Source organism: Zonotrichia leucophrys, chromosome 1, assembly GCF_028769735.1.
Source record: "Zonotrichia leucophrys gambelii isolate GWCS_2022_RI chromosome 1, RI_Zleu_2.0, whole genome shotgun sequence".
Taxonomy (NCBI): domain Eukaryota; kingdom Metazoa; phylum Chordata; class Aves; order Passeriformes; family Passerellidae; genus Zonotrichia; species Zonotrichia leucophrys.
Window position 1 is genome coordinate 28,592,207 of NC_088169.1, and position 26,381 is coordinate 28,618,587.

Sequence of the window (26,381 nt, forward strand, 5' to 3'; positions counted from 1 at the left end):
TCTGATAGTATCTCAGGGAACCTTGGAGGCAACTCATTTTCAGGTTTATTCCCAAAATTGTACTGCCCTTTTTTGAACAACATGCCTTTATTGGAAGTACCTTTTATTGTTTTACTCATAGAAGCCAGCTGTGTTTCACTTCAGTAGTTCTTAGGGACATAGTTCTATGGACAGGTGAAACTTCATACAGACATTTTGGTCTGTTTATTTGCATTATTAGCTTGCCTGTTGTGATTTGGCTGGAAGACATATCTCAGGGTTTTTAATTCAGCTTGCTGTCTTGACTGCAGCACAAACTTGTGGAAGTGATTCTCCCCCTCTCCTCTGCTCTGGTGAGACCCCAGCTAGAGTGCTGCATCCAGACCTGGGACCTCCAGCATAAAAAGGACGTAGACTTGTTGGCGCAAATCCAGAGGAGGCCCACAAAGAGTTCAGAGGTCTTGAGCACCTCTTTTATGAGGAAAGGCTGAGACAGTTAGGGTTGTTCAGCCTGGAGAATGCTCTGCGGAGACCTTATTATGGCCTTTCAGTATTTAAAGTGGACTTATAAGAGAGGTGGGACAGGCTTTTTAGTAGGGCCTGTTTCAGTAGGACAAGAAGGATTGGTTTTAATCAAAATTAATGTAGATTTTAACTAGATACAAGAAAGAAATTTTTTATGATAAGCACGGTGAAACACTGGAACAGGTTGTCCAGAGAGGTGGTAGGTGCCCCATGCCTAGAAATATTGAAGGTCAGATTGGATGGGATTTTGAACAACCTGTCTGAGTTGAAGAAGGTCCTGATCATTGCAGGGGGGTAGGACTAGATGAGCTTTAAAAGTGACCTTCCAACGCAAACTATTCTGTGATACTGTGATAAGAACAGCTAATCAATCAAGGGAGGGTTCAGTCTTTTACTATAATCACATCCACCATCTTCTGCAGGTAACTGCACCTGCAGCAGTGATTAAACAGTATCTTACAGTGGGACTGCATCAATCAGTGTGAACAGAGGACTACCACCTGTGGTTTGTTTTCCAGGACTTCTGTGCTAGCTTTTCTGGTATCTTGGTCTTTCCAGGGTCACAAATTTGATTGCTTCATCAGAATAGCATGGATTTATCTGCTGTACCCCAAAATTTACCAATGTCTACTCCATATAGGTATCCTTCCTTGTTTTTTTAGATTCTACTTTCTTACACAGTAAGTTACTCCAAAGACTGCACTTCAAGGAAATGGCAGTACTGTTATGGAAGCATAGTCTGACCCCAAGTCTTCATGCCTTAATAACCAAGGCAAATAAGCCCTGTTATTGTCTTTTCCTAAAATACAGCTAAGTAAATGCGTATTTAGTTTGATAAAAATATTAACTGATTATATTAAACTAACTGAGAAGTATTATAATGAAGTAATATAGTGGGGTTTTTTTTAAACTGGTGGCAGAATAGCCAGCAGAAGACTGGCAGCACAAGTAGGTTGTGACAGATCACAGGGGGAATCATTGCTGATCTGATTGCTGGATTCTTAGAGAGTATTAAATAGAAGTCCAGTAAAAGGAAGGGGGAGAGACAAAGAGTTATGAAAGACACCAAGAAAACAGAAAGAAACAGCTAGAAGATGTACCATAACAGATAGGCAGGACTGTGGCTTTTTCCTAATAGTAACTTGGGTTTGGCATTTTGTTTTCTTACGGTTTTTTCTGCACTTTTGAAAGAAACCCAACTCATCTGTTGGTGCTTATATTGCTGCTGTCAGGTTTAGTGTGCTGGGATGTGATCTTAAAATGAAGAACTATACCAGAGCTAACAACAGACTCGTGCTGGAGTTCAGCTTCTTTGTAAAAAAATTAATCCTACAAATTTAACTGAGAAAAGACTAACAAGGTTACAGTGCTACATTCTGAACAACCTCCTCCCTGTGCTTATAGTCATCTGTATGATAACTGAAATAAGACAACTAATTTCCTCTGGTGACCTGTTTCTGCACATAGACAAATACAAATCAAATTTCTACTTGGTTCCAAGATGCTGACAGGTAGGGGATAATTACTGTAGCAATAATTCCTAATAAGCTTGTGAGAGGACTCCAGAACCCTGAGGGTTATGGAAGGCAAGCAATAGGCATCACAGGTGCCTTGGTTTTATGGAAGCAGCCAGAGGGGAAAACCACAGCCAGTGCTGACTCCAGGCTGTGTCAGCTGCTGTTAATTACCTTGCTCCCAGTCAGTTGTCTGACTGCAACTGAGCTGCCTAATTAAAATATTTTACTGCCCCACCTTCTAAACGGAGCTTGTTTTCCACCCTCATTCCTGGAGCACTGATGGAGAGGTTGTACTGGCTGCATCCTGTACTGCTGCTACTGTGTGCAGCAGGTTTGTCTCCTATGGAAGTGAGGCCCCTTGGGGTGGGAGTGTTGTTAATGGAAGAGGTTTGGGCAATTCTGGATTGTTTTGGTTTGCATAAATCTAAAAGGCTTTGTTTTATCTTTTAATATAAAATTTTTTATCTTTATCTTCTTGTTTGCTGATAGCAGTTATAAGAAGCATAACGTGAATGTGCCCCAAGAAGTCAGAGTTCATGACTTGTGAGTTGTCTGATGTTCTGTAAACCAGGTAGCATTCTCAGTCTAAAGTATCTACACTTTGGACTAAGACAAGCAAAATGTCAATTTTTCATTTGCCAAATGAAAAATTTTTTGCAAATTAAGGCAAGAAACGTGCAACATGTGTCTTGGGCAACCTAGATGTGCCAGAGGTCTACCCCCAGGCCCAGCCCTACTGCCCATGAGGCACATGAGCCAGGAGGTTTATATAAAGTGCTGTGTCCTGAGCATGAAGAAGACAGTTGACCAAAAAGGAAAAATGGGGAAGGCTTTGTTCTGGACCTGTTTCTGAGCCTGCTGTTTCACTAAAAGGGATAGGAGTCTTAGCTGATGCTTCCAGCTGGATCAAGTACCATTATTTTTCTGCCCTAGCAATATTCCTCTTTGGAATGTTGGGTTGTTTTTCAGTTATTTCCAGTGCTTGCTTTTGTCTATACAAATGAAATTATAAGTTATCTGATGGGTCTAATTTAGACTTTACAAATGCATGAGGCTGAATGTAGCTGTCAGGACATTAGGCATTTTAATGAGCAGTTGTAGCATCCCAGGAAGTACAGCTAAGAAGAAAATGTGTAAGCTGTTATCAAAATAATATTAACGGAGTTGTTCCATGGTAGAAAAGCAAGGAAGGCAGAAACAACAGAGCATATAGCATGTCTGAGAAATATTGCTTCATTTTCATGGTTATAACATGCTATTCAGATAATTATCTTAAAATACTCCTTTTAGATAAGTCCCCATGAAACACGTGCTCTCATATTAAGTTAACTAAGTGAGAGATCAAAGCTGAAGGGATCATAAAGTAGGGATAGTTATTTTGTCAGAGGAAACAGGGAGAAACTTTCTTTGCCCATACTTCAGTGTAATCAGCATGGCTGCTGAACTTCAAAGGGATTGATTATGCACATGAAAGCAAATATTAACAATACTCCTGTGTCTTCAATGCACAGCACATGGTTGCTTTCAATGGGTTTATCACTGCAGGAAAACCAGTTGGCATATTTATCTCATAAATGCTCTTCCCTGGCCTTAAACAGAGTTACTAAACACATACAGTATACAATACAAGTAGCATGTGAAGTTAATTCCTCCTACATAAAAGAAACCTAAGACTTTCCTAAATCAAGATGAGGAACATCAGTGAATAGCAAGAAAAATAGATCCTCCCTCTGTTTCCTATTCCCATTTCATAAGTTAGATTGTTTAGGGTTTTGCAGTGTGATTGATGGATCCTGAATAACAGAGGCAGCAGCAAATTTACCAGTCCCTACAGTAACATTCTATTTTGTAAGGAGAAATGAAGGGTCTATTACCACTGTAATATGGGATGAGTGATTCCCAGATAATTTTAAAATAACTCTCATTTTGCTGAAAGTTCAAAGCATAACAATGAGAAGTATTTTGACACTTGAAAAATCTATGTGTTTGTTTAGTTACAGTTAATATGCTGTTCTGCTGACCTAGTTTTTTCTTTTATTTTCAATTCTTCAGCTATGAACTCTAGATCAGCCCAAATGGATTAAAATTAAGACTATGGCTGACTCTGATGGGTTTATGCTGGTATACTCCTGCCCCAATCTTGCTATAAATACAGTACATTATAAAATATTTGTACAAATGTGATCTTACTGTGTTGGGGGCGTGTTTGTGATTGGGTGGTTTTCTTTTTGGGGGACTAGGTTATTAACTCCCTGTCTCTGGCTATGTAACACATTTAGGGAAAGCAGATCTTCCAGATGTTCCTTACAGAGTTTCATTAAGGCTGATGCCCAGAACACTGCACAAAGAAATCCAAAGTGCTCTTTCCATGAGGTTATTTTGTAGTAAAATACCAATGGCCATCTTCCCTTGTGAATTTCTCAGTCTTTTTGCTTGAGTGTTGGTCACTCTTGCATTCTTTTCACTCACACACACAGAAACTTCAGCAGCTCTTGGACATTTTGCCTACTGATTCTTCTTCCTTGGCACTAATTAATTCTACCTTTGGCTAAAACATAGGTTCTTACAAGCCTCCTCCTCCCCTAGATTTACTGACTACCTGCCCTGTTGCTTCTGTTGCCCAAAATTACATTTCCATCAATTTCTATGAATGAAATACAGGAAGTTCTTTGATATGGGAATGCTGGAAGAACCTTTTAATTGCCAGATAAGCATTCTACTGCTGGATGAGGGCACTTAATACTTTATCAAGAAATGAGAGGTGCAGTACAGTAAGTGGTGGGTATAAAGGATGAGGACTGAGTCTTCCCTGGGTTTTACTTTTATGTTGGTTTGCAAGCAATTAGGTATTGATTTTAATCAAGGCAGAATTAGAAATTACCTAGAGGGGGTTGATTTGTCACCGTGTTTTTGTAGCAGTCATTTGGTTTTATGTGTGAGAAATGCAATAACAGAACCCTTTGGGCTGAGAAATCAGAATTTCTCTTCTGACGAAATTTTTAATTCTTCTCTAATTTCTTTATCATATTGAACAAAACCAAAACAAATTATCAAAAAATTCCAGACAAAACTGCAGACTGTTAAAATATCCAGTTGCATGTAGATGTTTTGATGGATTTATAGTTCAACTTCATTCTGACTGTCCCCCTATAAATTAGATCACTGGGCTGGGCTCCATTTCACTGCATGACCTCCCCCTCACTGAGCCACTGCTGAGCCACATGAGGGATGCATTCTGATAAGACAGCTTGATCTGCTGGGTGAAAGATACTGTCCTTCTTCAAAAGTAGATACTTTTGAAAAGATCCAAGGTGTAGAAGCTTAAGCATGGAGATCTGAGCTGAAATTTCCTTTTTTTTTTCCCCACTGAAAATAAAATTGGCCAAATTAATAGCTTCTCTAATATTGAAAAAGCCACATTTCATGCTGACAAAATCCTTTACTATGAAGTTGACTAACAAGTGACAAACATGCCTGTTTATTTTTCTAATTCACATAGAAAATCCTTGATTCCAAGCTGGTGCTTGCTGTGAGAGAGGTGAAGAGTGGTGAAGGTGAAAAGGAAGGCAAGTGATATAAGTTTTTGGTTGACCTTTGAATCCTGCTTGTAGTGAATTTCTGTTGGCCTAAAGCCAGCAAACACAGAAGTCCTGTAAAGCCTTGGGTGAGTTGTAAGGTCTTGAGTAAGTGTTTTCCCTGCAGGGTTTGAACATTACTTCTGAAGCAAGGTCATCCATAAAGTACTCAGCATGCAATGGTTGTTCCTAATGTGGCAGAACTCTTGTGTATATTTCTATTTCTGAAAATCTGATTCTAATTTAGATAAAGGGATTTAAGAGGCCACTGTAGAGGTGATGTTCTTGTTCTCAGTTCAGATTCTGAAGATGATAATAATAATCAAGAGAGTTAGACACTGCAAACAAGACAGAAACAAGATAACTCCTACTACATTGAGGTGTTCGTTCTCTATTAACATCCAGTGAATGCCTAAAAAGTTTCCCAAATTAAATACCCAGTTCCAAGCATGATACCAAAATTATAATTGGAATATTGTTTTTGAACATGAAATTATGAAAAGAACTAAACTAGTTCACACTAGCAATGTGAGGGTAGAAAGTGATCTGTTTATGGTATCCCAGCATGAGGAAAAGACAACTACCAAAGAAGAAGGGCTTTTTGAGAAATACAGATGTATAAACTAGATACAAATACATTTAGTTTGAGAGCAGTTATTATACTAAACATCAGGGGAACAAAGCTCTGTAATAGCTTCTACTTCAAAAGACAATGATCCTTCAAATTTATTTTCATTTGGGCACAGTCAGATTTCTGAATTGCATTAAATTATGCTGTTTATAATGAAAAGGAGGTTATTCTAATGAATTACAGGCCCAGTACAGTTTTATATTGTATTTTCCATACTGTGGCAATGATTATTTCTTTGAGTACAGCAGATTTTTTGCCCTGGAGGAAGAAGGACATCAGGATAAAATCATAAAACAAAGTTTTACAGATTTGAATTTGAATTGTCAAGCAAGTTCGTGAGAGTCTGAGCATTAATCTAACTTTTAATCCTCAAATTTCTCCTGCTGTAGGACTAGGATGATGATAATCATATGCTTCACAAGGATACCAAGATTAACTCAATTAAAAATATTTCTTTAGCGGAGGTTACATAAATGCTGGAAAATATTCTCTGTCTAGGAAAACCCATTTTGTTTTTTCTCCATCCATCTAATCTGAAACAATTGTTGCTTCAATTCTTAGTAAGATATATGACTGCAAAAATATGCCTGGTACACACAGTAAAATTCTGAGAAGTAATCTCAATTGACATAATACGTAGAAAAAATGTCCTGCTCTGAATAAAATTTTAGTATTATGCCACTATCATATGACAAAAGATTACTCAGTTATTGAACAGGAGAGCAAAAGTTAGAGACTCTGTCACTGCCAGGGTTGTGCTTACTTTTTCAATATTTTTTCATCTGTTGAATTTGACTGCTGTCATAAAACAACTAAAATCTTTGTTTATCTAATATGCTGCATTGCACTGCATTGCAGAATGCTGCATTCTGTTTTCTTCACCCAACCTGTGCTTGTATTCAGCTTTGAAGTGGTAAGTAGTACTAAATGCTTAACTGGAGTCCTACTTTTAAAACATAACATTAGACATGTTATAGAAAACCAGGAATATTGAAATGGGGAATCCTGAGGCTAAATGAATGGTTGACCATAATCAAACCAAGGTGTGGGCTAAAATTGATTCTGATCCCTGACCTGCCATTGCAGCTTAGGCCACTGCAACAGAAGATCCTGTGACATCCATCTATTCAGTGTGGCTTGGCAATGCCATTTTGAAGAGTAGCTCAAGTTTAGATTACCTGTGGATCACATATGCCTTTGTAGGACTTTAACTGTCCACACCAAACTTGGAAATCAGTTCAGAAAAAAAACTTAACTGCCAAATGCTTCCACCCAACTTCTAGATCACGCTGCAGTAATGGAAAGTGAGAAACAGCACAATTGCTTGTATTTCATCCTTTCCCCCCTCTGTATTTCTCTTAGGACTGGATGAGCTCTTGACCCTCTAGACTCTCCCTTGAGGACAGATGTACCTGTGAAGCCAGCAAAGAAACACCACTTTGGCTGAGCTTCCTATGATGTCCACTTGCAAGAGCAATGAGACTACCAAGAGACCTTGCTTACAAAAAAATCCTAACACCTTTCTTTTAGCTGTGAACATACCACATTTCTTGCTCTACAGTAAGCTCTGAATACTGGAAATTTCCATTTATCTATCAATCTATCCTTCAGGTTTAATGTTAAAGGTGGAACTCTTCTCCTTTCAGAAATACCTGTCTTCTTTTGCAGAGTGGATATGGACCACAAAGGATCCCATCATTTGCTACAAACCCTGCTCACTGTATTTTCCCCTTGATTTCCAACCCATTTATTTTCCTCGTGTAATGTGGAGGTCTCTTCCCACTTCTGTGAAGCCTCATGTATCTCTCTTGCTATGACAGGAGCAATACAGGAAGGAACATTAACATATTAGGTCCTGTTTAAAATAAGATTTAAAGAGATATTGCTCTCTTTACTGTCTGTGCCTTCCAGAAGAAGTATCTTTTAACTGGTTTTCATTTCCATTAATGCATTCCCTAGCCATAAAGTGAAAATCATCACACAGTTAAAAACATGTGCTTATCCAGTGTTTCTCTTCATCATTCATCTGCATTAGTTTTCAACTTTATTCAGTATTTTGCTTGCCTAAGAGGTGGTCTGGCTTCCTGCTCCTAGTTTTGCCATGGGTCTAAAAGAAGAAAGTTCTAAACCCTTCTGTGATATTGAAGCCAGTCCAGGACAGGCAGAACATGTCAACATAGACAGGATGTATCAAAGGATATAGCCTGGGGCAGCATGAAGTCTGGCTGGGGTTGCTTGGAGCCCTAGTTAAATGGCCAAGTTATTTACCTGAACTGATCTTTTTGTCATGAGCTGCAAGAGAAATTCATAAAGTAATTTAAAACTTACTGTGTGAAATGCAATTATACCTTATAACAGCAGCAAAGGTGCCCTTGAGGCCTTTTTTTTCTTTGCCCCTCTGCTTTAGAAAGTCATAACACTACATGTTGGCAGAGAAATAAAGTCAAAACATTTCTGAGCTGTACTATAGTAGAGTATTCTGCAGTAAGAGATCAATTTGACTCGACCTATTTTCAACTGAAGAGCTTGGGTGTGCCATTCTATTTCGACTATTAATTACTCAAAGACAGCTTAGCTACCAGTGAAAGAGGGAAAAGAAAAGCAGATCATGAGTATTGAAATCTAAGTGAATTTTAATGAAAAATTATAACAAGATAATAAATTCTATGGTAACTCCACAAACCTCTCAAAGGTTTGAACTAAGCAAACAAGGACTCTTTTCAGGACTTAATAGAACTGTCCCAATTTTGTATAAAATGAAATTTGGCACAATTGTGCCTGAATTGCACACTGTCTTTCTGGATCTGTAGTTCAGTTCTCACATAGCTAAAATATCTTCTCTTTCCAAACATGAAAACGAGCAACTTATAAAATACGCTGTTGATTACACCTGTATTACCCCAGCCTTAAAAGTTAGCCATTTCCTTTTGTTAGAAATACTGAAAACTGCAAAATACCCCATGAAAAATGACTGAAAATATAGCTGTTATAACAGCCAGTGGAGGAATGTTAAGGTTATTTAATTTTTTTTTATCAGGATCATGTATATCTCCCTGTCCCAAAGCTCATCTGCATTTCTCCCTGTTCAGTGCAAAAAGTAAGATCAAGAAGGATTGAAAAGGGGTGCTAGAAAACTGCATATAGAGAGAACAAATAGATTATTATTATGGACAGAAAAGCTCTTTATTTATTCATCTGGCAGCTGGGAAGTTCCACAAAGGCCCTGGAAGAGGGGGCTGCCCTGAGCAACAAGGCAGTCATTAGGTAAGAGGAGGTGACACATTTTCCTGGGGACTGTCAGAGCCACAGCAGAGGTGCCTGGGAGGTGACTGATGTGTGATCTTGAGCTCAGGTCCCATTGAGGAACACTCCCTAAGTACATCATTATCATTATTATTCAAATCTCTTCAGAAAAAAAAAAAAAAAAGATGTCTTAATTTTATCATTATTTCTCCTTAATTTCTCCCTTACCCATCATGCTCCATTACTTGATAAATTTGGAAAGGTCACAGTAGTAATGACTTTTAAGAAAGTGTGTATATTCTTTTGAGTATCACTTCTCAAGATCCTTGGGGAAAACGACAGGGTCGCCTATTTTTTAAAAGTGGATTATTTTAATACAAGAAGACAGACACTAGAAATCAAATCACTAATCAGGGGCTTATATTCACATTTAATACATCCCTTTCCTCACACTGTTCCTCCTTATTTTGCTCAGAGGCACTTTCTGACACCAGAAACAGCACATTACTGATCACATGGTGTGAGTGAACCTTTTATCCAATTGTAATATGCAACAGAGTATTAGATGTGCCAGCCTGAGTTTCAGCAGTCCAGGGAGACTTAGGTGCACTATCTGAGCAACATGAGTTGCAGGGGAGCAAGGCTATTTTGCTTCAGCAAAGATTGTGACTTGTAATCTCATCTGTGGTTTTCAAACAATTGGTTCTCTAGGTCTATAAGTGATACAGGTTTAAACTTGACTTAAATGTGGCTGTCAGTAGCAATGCAGCAAATTCCTATTTTCTCTGAGTGCCATCTTCAAATTTTGTGAAATGAGCGGAGATTCACTCAATCTCACTGTGATCTCATCCATAACCACACCTTCTTGAACACTAGTTATTAGTATCCTGACTTCTATGTCAATAAAAAATGAATTTCTGGCACATAAAAACAAGGTTAACCTCTGAATCTGCCTCACCATTAGGCTATCCAGCTAATAATCCCTGTTTCTTAGTGCAGTATGACCTCATGCACAGTTGTACCACCCAGAAAGCACTTCCATGTTGGGGTTCCTGTGCTGTTCTGTGGATCCACAACAGCAGGATTCATCCAGTGCCCACCTCCTCAGCAGAAAACCCATGGCTACAGAGAAGCTCCATATCTCCTGAGTGAATGCCTAGTACCTGCTTGCATGTAACATGGAAAGAGCAGGGTTCTGTCAGCACCATCATGGTGAAAGGAAGGCAGTCAGAGCTGTCATTAAAAATCTGTTTGGGGTGTCTGCATGGGTGGAAGTTTGAACAATGGGAACTTGACAGGGATGTGTGATGGGAATAAAAGACACTGAGAGATGTAGGAGAAGATGAAACAAAATCTGCACAACTACATTAACTATATAATTATAAAGGACTGATGCACTGAAAGTGCAGGCTGACCTTGCCCAGCTGCTTGGCTGTGTGCTGCCTTTTTGGGACCTGACCCTTGGGGTAGCTGTCCCAGGCACAATCAGTCATATTGCCAAGGGCCAAAAGAGCCTTCCATAAAGAGAGAACAGGGAAAATGGGATCTCCTCTACCTGTCTCCTCCAGCTTCACCCCAGTATCATTTGGTCTCGGGCAGTTTAGTGCTTTAGTTTTGTCAGTGACTCTTGATGTCTGCCTGGCATGTTATGAGCCCAGTAACACTCCAGCTTAAACAATGCAGCACAGGAAGAAGGACAGCAACATTCCTCATGCCATCCCATCTGAGGCAGTTCCTGCAGCTGGAAAGAAATTCACTTTTTTTTTCCTCAGTGATTTACCACCTCAGGTCAGTGCAGTAGGCAATGCCAAAGACAAAACTATTTCTCTAGATTTCCAGGACCATGAAAGTGACTCAGGGACTGCTTGAGAGTTAATTTAAAGATGTGCTGTCTAAGATGAGTTTTAAAGCTGACTCAGAGGCTGATGGTTCCACAATACTCTGCAGAGATTTATGACAGCTGGAAGCTAACACTACAACTGCAGTCAACCAACAACATTTTTGAATCTTTGGGGCATTTCCCAGAGCAAAAAGACTTATACATAGAGAGCTAACAATTCTGCCCTATGTTCTGTGTATTTTGAAGGGGCAGGAGTAAATTCTGTACTGTGGTACCTCACATCTGCAAACAGAGAACTGTGAAAAATGCAGACCAGATAATTTCTGTGTTGGCAGGCACCAGCCTTCCGTGACAATTCTCAGCTAAGCATGAAGACCAGGAAAGATGAGTGCCAGGAAGATGAACAACTTCTTTTCTTGAGGTGTTAAATTTACAAGAAAGCGTGAGAACAACTACAGAGGTGCCAAGAACACCAGTGATGCATTGTATGGGGGTGTTACTATTGTTCCTGTTCTGAAAGGAGGAACAGACAAAAGGATGGGTTTCACCTTCTTGAGCAAAGCACATTTCTCAGTGTCAGTTAAAAACAATTATTTTCACTGCTAATACACAGTAGCACAGTAGAGGAGAGCTGCAGGTTAATGCTGCACATTAACTATCATTTTGGTTTGATTACTAAAAAGTATCTATCCCAAATCTAACCAAGCGCCTCCCCTTCAGCATGGCTTATCACATCTCCATGTGTTAAGACAATGCCAAAATGTATCTGTTATCAATATTATATAACCTGCTCCAGTGATCATAGCACAATCAGATTATCTCTCAGTCAAGGACCTCAGTCAAAATGCTCAGAGAATTAAGCAAGACAGATGCTGCTGTTGAGAGGTTTTCATAAGAATTGTAAAAGGTAAAGGGAAAAAGTTACTGGTTTTCTTCAGCATTAACACTTTTCAAATGGAATGTTCTATTTACTCCAATGTCAGCTCAAACTAGACATTGGAAATGAAGCCCTGGTCCTGGGGAAGGCAACAGAACTTTTTCCTTCTGATTTCAAGGAGGTTTCACAGCTTGCTTGAGATTTCCCCCTCAAACTTCAAGAGTAGATTCTTTCACTGTTTAAAAAATTTAGGTTAGGTGAAGCAGGACAAGAATGATCTCAGGCTGTGGCAAAACTTGAATATATTTGGCTGTTACATTTAACTCTTCCCTTGTCTCAGCTCCATGATAATATATTGGTGCTGTTGATAAATATTAAGGGTGGGCTCCAGCATACACTGAGCAAGAAAAGATTAAGGGTGTTTCTCTGCTTTGTAATGGGCACAGTGAGGAAAGAATACAGAACAACCTCCAACACATAATCCAATTTAAAAAGTTTTCATAAACTATGCATATTTTTTACAGATTTCCTACTGCAAAACAATTTAACACTTCCAGATCTGCCATTATCAAACTTTAGAGTCAGAATTGTCAATGCAGAAACATTAGGAGGCTCACTTTTGAGTACTGATAATGGCATTTACAGGAATGAGAGACCTGGACTGGATGTAGGTATTTTAGAATATGCTTTGGTGCTCATGAGACAAAATTCATTATGTATTTTGGCATGTAGACGAACTGCGAATTTAACAGTAAGGATGTAGATGTCCACAAAAACAGTAATTGCAATGATATTTAGTTTCAAGGGGATCTATCATGAAAATGGTATTTAAAAATGGTCTCCTTTATTTTGTTTTCAAGGTCATGAAATCCCTTTGTCTCCTTGCCCATTTTTCCCCCCACTCCTTAACCTTAACAAATGTTTGAGTATTCCTCTTGTAAAGGTTTATGGCAACTAACTCTGAAGGATACACACTAATACCCAGTGTGCCCTCAGAAGAACACAAGCAATTTCAGTAAGCAAACATTTTAACATTTTTCTGTTCTTCCTATCTAGCAATATGCTGTTTGCAAACAGTAGTATTGTTTGGACAAGCTTTCAGGGTCCTTAAAGATATATCTATAAGACAGGTAGTCACAACGGTCAAGAGTATCTGATGGACCCTGAAGAAAATACACCTTAAAAATAATGCATGTCTTACCTGCTTATTCATAAGTATGTAGATAATGGGATTGCAAACAGTGCTGCTTTTTGCTAGGATGGAAGGTATGACGCTTGTAACTGGAGTCACAGCACCTGGCTTGCCAAATGTTGCAAGTAATGCTATAACCCCATATGGAATCCAGCACACCAGGAAACAGATAACTGTAGTGATCACCATGAACAGGACGTGGTATTCTCTTTTGCGGGCAGCATTCTTGTGGATTTTCCCAACCTAAGGAGAGGTTTAAAAAGAGAGAAAATTTAACAAGCAGAGCTGTTGGATTGACTGCATGAGCAAGCTGGGACTATTGGTCTTGGATCAGCAATAACAATCAACACTGTAGTTCCAGAAGCAAAACAAATGCAAACCCAGAAGTGATTGAATGCAGTGAAAAGACTTTAATAATCTCCATCAGGCACTACTGGAAGCTTTGCAGAGACCACACTGCATGCCAGCACAAACCAGAGTCCCAGCGGAGGTTGGAGCAAATACAGAAAGGTGTCAAAGCCTTTAGTCCTAAAGAGATGTTAAGTCATTTGCAGTTGCTTTTAAGGTACAGAATTTTGTGTAAATGTGCCATGTTTTCATTCAAATTATGCCGGTACACAGAACTTGCTTGAGATGAAGGGGCTTTACATAGCACATCTGAACCAGCAGAAGTATTTTCTGTAAAGGGTGTGGAAATACCAGAGCAACACTGGGACTGTGCTTGGTATCTCTGTCCTTGGATCTTTTCAACCCTAGATAAGGCCTCAGCTGGGCTGGCATAGTGTTAGCCATGGTCATACTTGGAGTGGGAGACCAGACAAGCCATGCTGAATCACTTGATCAAGTTCTAAATGGTAGGATTCATTCCTTCTAGACTATTTCTTACAGGTACTTAACCATTTTGGTAAATGGGTTTCACTCCTGATAATGATCAGGAACAGATTTTTGTACTCTTAAAAAAAGTGTGCTGAATGCTGATTCATTGTGGTTCATTGGTTTTTTTGGGGAAATGGAGCAGAATTGGATAAGCAAGAAAAGCAGATGTAAATGGGCAGTTTCAAAGTGATGGTACAAGAATCTATCTTGTAACCAGGAATTTGCTAGTAGTTACAGTGTGTGGGCAAATCTGCTGTGGAAGTATTTATAATCTGTGCTTCAAAATTTATTCTCCTTTAACCTATTCTGGATTGAAGCATCATGCCCTTTGGGAGTCTAGAGATCTAAGATAAAGCTTTAACATTAAAATAACAGCCAACTTTTATTTTTAAGCCTTAGTGTGAATATATTTTTCTGTAGAGAGCTGCAGAATGCTCTTCCAGTGTTTGGGCAACTGAGTGCATTGGTGGCAACAGTGAGGAATGCTCATTCCCTAAAAATCAAAAGCAAACTCTGCAAGGAGGTTAATTTTAGAGACTCTCTCTCCACTGACTCTAGATGGAAACTCAGCTCACTGGTCTCCTGAGGTTATAGTTGATTCCTCAGCTTTACCGTTTAGCAAACCCAGATGTGCCAGCAGGACTTGAGGAACTATTCAAATGTTTAAACTATATTGATTGAGCCTTGTACTCAGCCAAATCTAATTTATGTCCACTTGAAGGTCTTCTTGCCTCTTGAATGCAGCACGTGATAGTAAATTGCACCCAGGGGAATTAAGCCCATGTAAAACTACGAACACAAATAAGCAAAAAAGCTGCTCTGTGTAATGGAAAACATACAAACTTTACTTAATCTAATAATAAAAAATAAGTTTTAAATCAATAGGTTTAAACTGATTCAAGTAAATTAATAGAGCACAGTTAGTGGTGAAAGTCACCAACCATCCCAGTCAAATGTCATTTGCTGTTGCCTGACACATACCTGGTGCATGCCAAGAAAATAGAGCTTTTTGTACTTCTTTGTAGTGTGGGTCTTTTTGCATAATATATGTGTTTATGTAACAGATTGTGAGTTAAACACATATATAGTGCTTGTATAAGGCAAAGTAATATGGTTACAGTTTCTTTTTAGTTCATTATGACTTCAGGCTTCTAGAGCGCTTGGTTCTATCTGGAGTTTCAATAGAAATGTTCCTGTAAATGAAACACACACTAACTTTGCCTGTCCAAAACTAGTAAGTATTTTTCCTGCCTATTTTTTAATGATTTTCCACAAAAAGGCAATAACAAAATAAAGTCTCTCCTTTCTGAGAAGACTTAGGACTACGTTTATTTTATAATTACTTTAGCTTGAAGAAAAAATTAATAATAGATAATGGTCCAATCCTGTATTGCTTATTTGAACTAAATTTTTAATGACTAATGGGAAATTTCCCTGACTGATGAATCCAAGATCCCATGTGAGCTACAGCTATGCTACAAATCAAATATTAACCCAGGAATGCAAAGCCTCAGTTAGCCATGGCATCCACAACTGAAGATCTTCAATAAACACAGAAGGATCAGGCAACACATTTTTTCTCTGTGTTTAGATGCATATCTTGAAACTTTGTAGGAGTTTACCGTCTGCACAGACAAAACAGAGACCATAAATGAAGGAAGGAAAGATGTCTAAAAGTAAAGTGGCTATGGATGTGATTTTGGCATGTATCCTTCCCCTTTCACATCTTTATGTCATTTCCATAGGAAGGGAAGTTTTGAAATCATGTACCATATTTGTCCTCACACTTTTGGTTTCGTTGTCTTTGCAGTTTTGCAGCCCACCTTTAGAAGGTGTTACCTTTAAAATTTGTCTGTTTATAGGTACTGGAAGGCCTCCAGCAAGATGTAACCTGGGTTCATGTAACCTACAGAAAGATTACACTTCTGCAGGTGAAAAAGCAGTAGATATTTTAAAATGAAAATAATTCTATTTTTTATTTTAAAACTACTGGAAAATTTACACAATTGCTACACTGTATTTTCAGTAGTCAAATGGAAATGCCTCCCTGGATATCCAGCTGGTAGAAGAGCATGATAGTGATGACAAAAACTAGATTTGAATAACATTCTAGAATAGCTGAGCTTGTGAATCTCTGTCTAAATGCGAACATACAGAGTATATATAATATGAATTTAAAATACTTAGAAGATCTAACCCACATTTTAAAGTGGCACAAGAAATACTGGCCAAAAATTGGGATCAGATTGTACTTATGTAGGATTTGCTATAAATTCAGCTGTTTTCTCCGGAACAAAGATCATCTCCGGTGATATTTAGCAATATAAAGGTTGGGAAACCACTATATTTAAAGAAAAGAAGATTGGGGGATTGGTTGTCGAGGGGGTTTTAATGAGGAAATTGTGTTTCTCCCCTGCTTTCATCCTGGGAAGTAACAGAAATGTTTTGGTTTTTCAGAACTCAGCTGGAGGCAGCGAGAGGCAAGCTTGTCTAATCTCAGGCACTGAGCGTAACAGCGGCACAATTATCTCTGGTCTGGATTTGCCCTGCAGCCATGCTGCATCTCACATATACCCAACACTTTTTTCAAGTCAATCTGACACAAAAAATACCACTACTTAGATCACTAGGGCAGCATGCTGAGCACATACATTAGATGCGACAGGCCACAGGGTGAGGGAGAAGCCAGGGTGCCATCAGTGAGGAGGCTGGCATGGTAGGAGTGTCCTCAGAAGTAGGACAAGTGACACATTGATTGGTTGACCTCAAAAGCGGCATTGCAGCTGGCAAGATGTAGCAGATACATTACTCAACAAGTGATGGGCTGCATTGCTATTCCATGTTTTGGAAAAGATGAAATTGGGGAGCTCTGAGCAGAGCATAGAAAATTTCAATAGCACTGGTGAAAATCTAGAGAGGTCGTAAACCAAAGGAGACCTTACAATGTGGATATGGAGGATGTTAGTAAAAAGAGATGCAAAGAGCTTTTGGTATAAATGTGGAGATTGTTAGGTTGGAGATTAAAGAAAAGGATTCAAAATATCTGTTATGACAGATACTGTGCCAGGAGAGAGAAAAGCCTTTAAACTGGATGCAGGCAAATGTGTGGGCCTGTCATCACAAGGACCCACAGAAAAGGTATGACCTAGAGGAAGCCTGACTTCCTCTAAGGAGAACAAGTCTGTCTTTTCTTTAAAGAGAAAAGAGAATGGGTCTGTCCTTCCAGAAAACAAGTAAACCTTCCAAACACATAAACACTGTTGTACTGATAATAGGACTGCAGGTCATAGGAAATTATTTTAAGGTAACAGGTTCTGGTTACCCAATCTAGTAAGTCAAGATCTCATCACTGTCCAAGTCAATGGGTTCAGTCAGCCTGTTCCTGGAGGGAGCAGCCATTTGGCAACCACAGCTGACTCCATGGGCTTTTGTCAGACCAAACACTGCAGCTTTCATGCCCAGACTAAAGAAGACAGCAGCTACCTGCTTCTGGTCAGGGATTTTCTGCTTTAAAAATTTTTTTTAACCATCAAACAGCTTCATGTGGAGAAAAGCCCTGAGCAGCTCCTTACCCAAGGGGACAGCCTGCCCCTTCCTGTGCTCCAGAGCCAAAAGTTAAACCTACTGCAGCCCCTTGCTCAGCTCTCTCTGGATTTATCTGGGTATGACTTATGGGACCAAGGGCATACTGGTCACGCTTACACCCACTCAGAAGAAGGTGCCAGGAAAGATCTGAATGTTTGTTCACAGAGACTGGGGGAGCTGCAAGGCCGACAGTGCCAGAGGCACATATACAGTCAGTCCATCATATTCCCATCACCCATGGGCAAGCTGGGGTTTTTTACATATGTAAGGCAAGGGAGCTGGGCCAAAGTTTGCTGTTAAGAAGGGGAAGCTTCAGTGATGAAGATCTAATCTGAGTGTTTTGAATTCCCTTGTGTTTTCTTTGTCACATTTACCCTAGTCTCTGCTCCTTACTTAATGTAGCTATGTGCTTTTTCTCAAAAAGTATTTCCTTCATATTTTAATTGCACCCATTTTCAGCTGGGAACATCTTGAAAGGTTGTGAAGAACATATGGCACCCCATCCATCTAACCACTAGATTGAGAGAATATGTACCATTCAGAGCCACTTCAAGCAGGGGCCATGTACACCATAACATCTTAGAAACCAGGGATCCTGTTTGTATGTTTTGTTCTTCAAGTCACTTTCTGTTTCTCCAGATATTTATTAAGACAAAAAATAGTATCAGTTCCTATACTCTGTGTACCTAAATAGTGGGTGCTGTAAACATCCTTTATGTAGCTCACTCTAAACGAGCAATATGGAAACAGGGCACAAAGTGCTTTTTTCATCACGGCTGATACATTATTCCTGGATCTGTATTTGCGCATCTTGCACTCATATAACCATGTTTACTTCACTATTTCAGAACTGCACTGTGAAGAAAAGGCTATTTATGAGCAGCAGTGTTTGTTGCCACCAGCATCTTTCAGTATCAGCTTTAAGTGCTTGTTTTGACATGATCAAGTATTCGACAGTACTACCAAAACCAGACATAAGTAAAAGATTCATTACCATCTGAGGGAAGTCTGCCAATCTTTGAACATTTAGTCTGCTATGGCTTCTAGAAATGAACAGAAGGAATCTAGACTTTTTATGCAAAAGCTGCAGTAGAGGAAAAAGCTGGAAAAAGAGCATTCTTCTTCCATCCTGAACCAGTCAAGTAAGACAACAAAAGGAACCGAAAATCAGATATGGCCTCCATTTACCAGTATGAACAAACCTCTACTAAACCTTGCAGTCAAACACAGCAGTGACTGAAATGTCAGTTGTGATGAGCTTTCTCCTCTCCCATCTCTGTGGATTCTGTCCTCAGGCAAAACAAGGAAAAAAGGAGAAAAAAACCAACCACACCTCAAAAGCATGTAAAGCTCTGAATAGCTGTAGGAAACATACTCTCCAAGTAATCTATTTCTCAGTGTGAGCTACCCCAGATCCAGTACTGTACAGATTAATAATAAGGGGGATTAAATACTTTTTTGTTTAAAATAGGCAATCCTGGAAAAAGAGGGTTCACTGGTGTCATGGGTTGACCCGGAAGGAGTGAGAATTCTGGGAAGCTGTGGTCAAACCAATGAAGGTTTTGGGTTTCATACTGACACCTGGTGTAGCCAGTGGGGTTTGGACACACCTCCGAGAATACACAGGGGTTAAAAGCAGGGCACTGCCCTGGCATTTCCTCTTTGGGACTCGTCGGGCGAGGAGGTCAGATCTCTCTCCCCCGCCCGGCCCGCTGCTGCTGGGCGGGGGAGGGGACAGCCATGCGGTGAGGCCTGGGGCCAGGGCCTGGACAGAGGGGGCTTCGAGGATGGAAGGGTGGGGGAGCCCCAAGAGACATCGGGCAGCCAGCCACCCCCCCCCCCCCCCCCCCCCCCCCCAGGAGAGCAGGAGAGCAGCCAGCGAGAAGGGGGAGGAGGACTGCCCGGGCCCCAGCGGCAGCGTGTGGGCAGCGTGCGTGGGAGCCGTCCGACAGACAGAGACTGAAAACTTTTAACCCTTTCTTGCATGATTGGGGCCTTGCAAAAATGCTAATCCTCCTCGAAGCTGAATAAGAAGGGAGATGAGAGATAAGATGACTTTGGCCCAGAGTTTGTGGAGATGATTGGATGGGGAGAGATGATTTGGAGTGGCCTTTGGGCTGGACGTTTTCTTGTAGCCATGGACTCAGTTGTTCCTGTGACACAGACTGCATTTAGGGGGAGGCAGTGCCTCAAAACCAGGAGGGTTCATTTGTGAGGACCCCCCGGCCCCAGGGGGTTGGAAATATATGGGGGGGACAGTTGTCCCAAAAGCAGAGACTGTGCCTTTTTGGAGTGAGACAAGGCATCCTTGAAAGACCACCCTAAAAGCAGCTCTGATCCATGTCTCGGTGGTGAGAGCACTGAGCATGGAAGGAACATGTCACAAGCGGCAAATGGACTTTCCGGGCGGTGCCGGAGTGACAGGGAAGCACACGAGGGTCTCAGTGTGTCTCCACGAGAAGCCTATGGAACAAGAAGGACTCCTTTTCCTCTCCATGAACTGCAGTTTGAGTATACTAATGTGTGGGGCCAAGGCTGAGCAGTTGTTTTGAGAGAATGTATTGGATTGGGAAAGTCAGGGAGTGGGGAGGAGGAAAAGTGGTTTTTGTAAGGTTTTCAATTTTTTTTTCTTTTCCTTATAGTCTTTCCTATTTTTTCCTGTAGTTTTAGGTAATAAAGTGTTATTTATGTTTAAGTTGGAGCCTGTTTTGCTTATTCCTGGTCACATCTCACAGCAGACACCAGGGTGAGGCATTTTCATGGGGGCACTGGCTCTGTGCCAGGCTCAAACCATGACATTTTTTGGTTCCCTGACCGGGAATCGAATCACGGGAGAATGATGAAGTAAAGCTGTGAGATGAGACCAAGAAGAATAAGGAAAGCATGTACTAAGTTAAGGTAGATGAATAGTCATAGTGAATCTAAGGTATTGTTGTGTAGAAGTGTTTTGTAGTCCTGTTGATAATTTTAGAAAGTGTATTCTCGGAGGTGAAGGGTGGAGTGTCATGGGTTGACCCGGAAGGAGTGAGAATTCTGGGAAGCTGTGGTCAAACCAATGAAGGTTTTGGGTTTCATACTGACACCTGGTGTAGCCATGTGGGGTTTGGACACACCTCCGAGAATACACAGGGGTTAAAAGCAGGGCACTGCCCTGGCATTTCCTCTTTGGGACTCGTCGGGCGAGGAGGTCAGATCTCTCTCCCCGCCCGGCCCGCTGCTGCTGGGCGGGGGAGGGGACAGCCATGCGGTGAGGCCTGGGGCCAGGGCCTGGACAGAGGGGCTTCGAGGATGGAAGGGTGGGGGAGCCCCAAGAGCCAGCGGGCAGCCCGCCACCCCCCCCCCCCTCTTCCCCCCCCCCCCCAGGAGAGCAGGAGAGCAGCCAGCGAGAAGGGGGAGGAGGACTGCCCGGCCGCAGCGGCAGCGTGTGGGCAGCGTGCGTGGGAGCCGTCCGACAGACAGAGACTGAAAACTTTTAACCCTTTCTTGCATGATTGGGGCCTTGCAAAAATGCTAATCCTCCTCGAAGCTGAATAAGAAGGGAGATGAGAGATAAGATGACTTTGGCCCAGAGTTTGTGGAGATGATTGGATGGGGAGAGATGATTTGGAGTGGCCTTTGGGCTGGACGTTTTCTTGTAGCCATGGACTCAGTTGTTCCTGTGACACAGACTGCATTTAGGGGGAGGCAGTGCCTCAAAACCAGGAGGGTTCATTTGTGAGGACCCCCCGGCCCCAGGGGGTTGGAAATATATGGGGGGGACAGTTGTCCCAAAAGCAGAGACTGTGCCTTTTTGGAGTGAGACAAGGCATCCTTGAAAGACCACCCTAAAAGCAGCTCTGATCCATGTCTCGGTGGTGAGAGCACTGAGCATGGAAGGAACATGTCACAAGCGGCAAATGGACTTTCCGGGCGGTGCCGGAGTGACAGGGAAGCACACGAGGGTCTCAGTGTGTCTCCACGAGAAGCCTATGGAACAAGAAGGACTCCTTTTCCTCTCCATGAACTGCAGTTTGAGTATACTAATGTGTGGGCCAAGGCTGAGCAGTTGTTTTGAGAGAATGTATTGGATTGGGAAAGTCAGGGAGTGGGGAGGAGGAAAAGTGGTTTTTGTAAGGTTTTCAATTTTTTTTCTTTTCCTTATAGTCTTTCCTATTTTTTCCTGTAGTTTTAGGTAATAAAGTGTTATTTATGTTTAAGTTGGAGCCTGTTTTGCTTATTCCTGGTCACATCTCACAGCAGACACCAGGGTGAGGCATTTTCATGGGGGCACTGGCTCTGTGCCAGGCTCAAACCATGACAACTGGCTTAAAAAATAAATGTGTCCTTTGTTAGCAGTGAGGTGGCTCAGTTCAAAATAATTGAACACTGAAGAGATATATTGTCCTGTGGAAATGGAGAGTGAACAGAAACATCTATTTTGGGTCATCTTAGAATTCAATGGGCCTTGACTCTGCAAAGCATTTACACTTATATATTCAGTGAGCAAACTGAGATTTAAACATGCACATGAGCATTTTGCTCAGCTGGGGCCACATAGTGTGGTAATAGCAACAAATACAGAAGGCAGAAGCCATAAAACCACACAAGGGGCCATATTATTTTATGTCACTGTTAAGTGTAGGAATTTAAGTCCACGGGAAGGATATTTTATCAGCTGAAAACTGGTTTTATTGTAAATTTTTGTTATTGAAATGGGAATTAGCTGCCTTAATGCCTCAAGGTGAACTGATGCTTTAAATACAAAATTCACAGCTTTGTACAGTGCCCTTAAAGCATAACTGCTATTGATGCTAAAATCATGCCAAGTTCTATGGCTGACTTAAGGAACACCATAATCCTCTTAGATGCAGGATTTTTTTTCTATTGCTAAAGGGCTTTTAGCAGCAATTTGACTATCACAGTGAACACATTCCCATATATTAAACAAGGAGCTCATGGTGTTGCTCTCATCATTGATAATTCATGTTTTATCCTGACCTTCTTTATTCATTGTGGATTTTCTAGCATCAGTGAACATGAGAAGATTAAAGGTGTAAAGGCTTGCTATCACTTGGGTTGCATTAACAGCTTGGTTTTAGAAAGAGAAATGCACGAGATACTCTTGAAAGGATGATCAAAGTCCAACTCCAGCTCTTGCACAGGGCAGCTCCAATAATCACACCATATGACTGACAACATTGTCCAAACACTAAGTTTTGGAAATTCAGCAAGTCCAAATGCCAGATGCTGCACACAGGTTGGAGAAATCCCAAAAATTAATGCAGACTGAGAAAAGTCCTTGTGACCATCCCTGCAGAAAACGAATTCAGGGTTCTCATTGATGAAAATCTGGATGTAAGCTGGCAATGTGCACTCTCAGCCCAGAAAGCCCAAATACATCCTGGGCTGCACCAAGAGAGAACTGGACAGCAGCTTGGGGGAGGTGATTTTCCTCCTCTACTCTGCCCTCAGGAGAGCCCACCTGAAGCACTGCATCCAGCCCTGGAGTCCTTAACACAAGGAAGATGTGAATTTGTATTATAACATTCCTACACGTGTTGCTGCTCTGCAACACAACTTGCCATTATAAAGGTGGAAAGTGATGAGATGCTTTCAGAAAATCAAGGCAGTAATTTAGTTTAAAAGTCCTTTTCTTGAAAAGCTTGCCAACAAATTATATTTTTAACCAATAATTTAATAACCAACTTCTGGTTTGGGTTAGGGTCTTTGTTGTTGTTGTTTTAAAAATATTTGTGATGGCTTTGACTGACTGAACAGCCCAGGTGACAATAAAGGAAAGGAAAAATGAAAAGAAAATTAAAGCTGACTTTGATGTATTTTGCATTGAAGAATTTCTGAAGCAGGAAGGGAAAATGTTAGACCTCAATTCCTTCTTGGTTTCTGTGCTTTTTCTTCCAGAGACAGCAACATGTAGAATGTGTAAATGCAACATCATTAATAAAGTTGAACTCTTCAACAACAGATGAACTGGCAGGTGTTAAATTTCTTTCCAGGTCTCTTTCTATAATACTTTATGCTAAACAACAATGTTCTACCATCTACATATTAAATGGACTGCACACTTTCCTGCACCTAAAGAAAAAATGTTTTCAATCAATGACAAAAAAAATAACACTTTGAAATATGCACATACATATATTTGTATTTATGCAAAAACATATACACACCACACATTACGTATCTTACAAATATATATACACACATTTTATACACACACACCCACATACATATTTCCATAATTATGTGAAAACTTTTACACCAGAGTCATCCAAGTTTGGAGAAGAAAGTTAGGAAAAAGCAAGTTGTGATGAAAGTATTACGCACTGCCCTCTTTACCTCATGAATTAAATTAACCACAACCTTTTCTGGAACTATCAATACTTTGAATCTGGGGCATGAATTTAAAAAAAAAAAAAGGTGTCAGGGTAATGTTTTCCCTGAAAATGGAGCTTGGCTATTCCCCTGGGTACATTTTTGCAGATATGTAAGCTCCCACTCACCTTTAATGCTGCTTTTCACCAGGCTAGCATATGTGGGTGAGAACTCGAGCTTTGCTTTCCTCTGGATTGGTAGCAGCACTCCTAATTGTAACCACAGTTACCCTTTCTCCTGGGAAGAGGGTGGACTTTCCCAAACTTTACTGACTTTCCCTCCCACTTTCCTGAAAATTTCTGCTGACATAGAGCAAGGAATCATTAAGGATGTGTGAGCATGCTTTTGACATGCAGCTGTTTATATTTAAATAGGCCTAATAGATGGGCTTGTCAAATCCTATAGACCCTACAAAGAATATAAATACAAAGTGTTTTCAAAACTCTCATCCAATTGACATCTTGAAAAATACAGGAATCATACCAAAATACCCTGAAAATGTTCTCTTCCAGATGCTTTCCCTCAAATTCTAATACACTTGCCATGGCACAGGTGTATTAAGAAAAAAACAAACAAAATCAACCCGACTCTGAGAAGTCTGTAAGTCTTCAATTCTTCTCCTCTCACCAGGACCCTTGATACCCTCCTGGTTTTAAATCCCACTCTACAGCATATAATCCTTTATTCAACACAGAATGACAAACTGGACATAGAAATTAATGTAAATAGCTAACAGACAAATTAAATTTAATCAGTAAGACTGAAGCTCAGCTGTACACAGTTTTTTTCCTTGGGAGAGGGGTACTCAGGACTGTGTTGCACCTGAAGAAGTCAGGTGTCTCTAGCTCTCACTCTGACAGGTGACAGGGTAAGCAAGGGAAGTTGGCTTAGTGAGTTGTACCTAGACTGGTGTTCATAAACATTTATTTATCTTCACACACAGAAAAGGAAGATAAATTCATTTTCTGTAGCTTGCAGATTACAGACAGTCCTTTATAAATTATGTGAAATCAGTGGCTATTGGAAATAAACAGAGCATGAAATACTTTGGCTGATTTTTACATCTATCTAAAATAAGCACAGTTAATAAAAACCAAACCAAAACAAAAATTTCCTTTTTTTTTTTTTTAAAGAAGTTTCATTCCTACCCCCACAAAACAAATTTTTAAAAAAAAATCCATTGGAGCTGGTCTAATGTATTCATAACATTAGACCAAAGTTTGACATTACAAGGTGAAGGCAGCATAAAAGAATCTAAGAAAAAGATCAGGAAATAGGTAAGGAAAGAATAAATAATTAGACATTAAGTAAGTAACACCCATTCTCTAACATATATGTGGCCCTTTCTAGTGATTTGTCCAGAGAGGTTTTTCTAGTCTGGTGCTACAGGCTCTGCCTTTTTTGATGCTGCCTTTCCCACTGGCACTTGCAGCCTTTTGGGAGAACCATCAGCTTCAGTCTGGGAACATCCACTCTGTGCACCCATCCAAAGGCACCTTGAGGATGGCCTCAAAGCAGCATTCCTCTTTACATCAGAGTCCTCCAAGAAAGGGAAGGCAGAGGGCTTGTTCAGCCCCTTGGCTGGAATGAACACACTCTGTCAGCAATGTTCTCTAAAGAGGAGGGCATTCACTGTGGGCAGCCAGGCATTGCTTCACTGCAAACAAGATGTGGGAAACTGCATGGGAGCGACTCCTCCAAGCCTGCAGCACTCGGAATCATCATGCCTGCAGAAACCTGACATGGATCTGTTTGCACAGATCCATAGACTCCAGTTTTAGGAACCTCATAAAGGAATTTAAGAAAAAGGTGACAGAAGAAAAAAGGGTGTAATAATGAGAAAGACTTTGAAAGTGTCAGATATAGCATAATACATCTGGTGGGCAGCAATATGACACAGAAAGAAATGGACTAGAGAATCAAGTCCTAGAGTGCCCAGTCTTAAAGAATTGACCAGATTTTATTCATGTCCAGTACTCTGAGATATGCAAAATCCAGCATTTGTATGTTCTGAGCATAGCTTTGTGACATGCAGCACGACATGTAAAAACACATTATGACTCCTACATAATACAGAACAGATGGGCAGTTGTGTTTAGATACTATTCCTTGTTAGAATTTTGAACAAAACTAACAAAAATAAGATGCTTTCTTTCATAACTCAAAACA

The 26,381-nt window shown here is 40.5% G+C and overlaps 1 protein-coding gene across 1 annotated transcript in view; it reads right to left on the reverse strand.

Moving 5' to 3' along the window:
• Window positions 1–26,381, reverse strand: part of LOC135446301 (pinopsin-like) — a 78,033-nt gene that overhangs the window by 8,083 nt on the left and 43,569 nt on the right. The window contains exon 4 of the mRNA XM_064710080.1: window positions 13,389–13,622. Coding sequence (XP_064566150.1) covers window positions 13,389–13,622 — 234 coding nt within the window. The remainder of the gene's footprint in view (window positions 1–13,388; window positions 13,623–26,381) is intronic.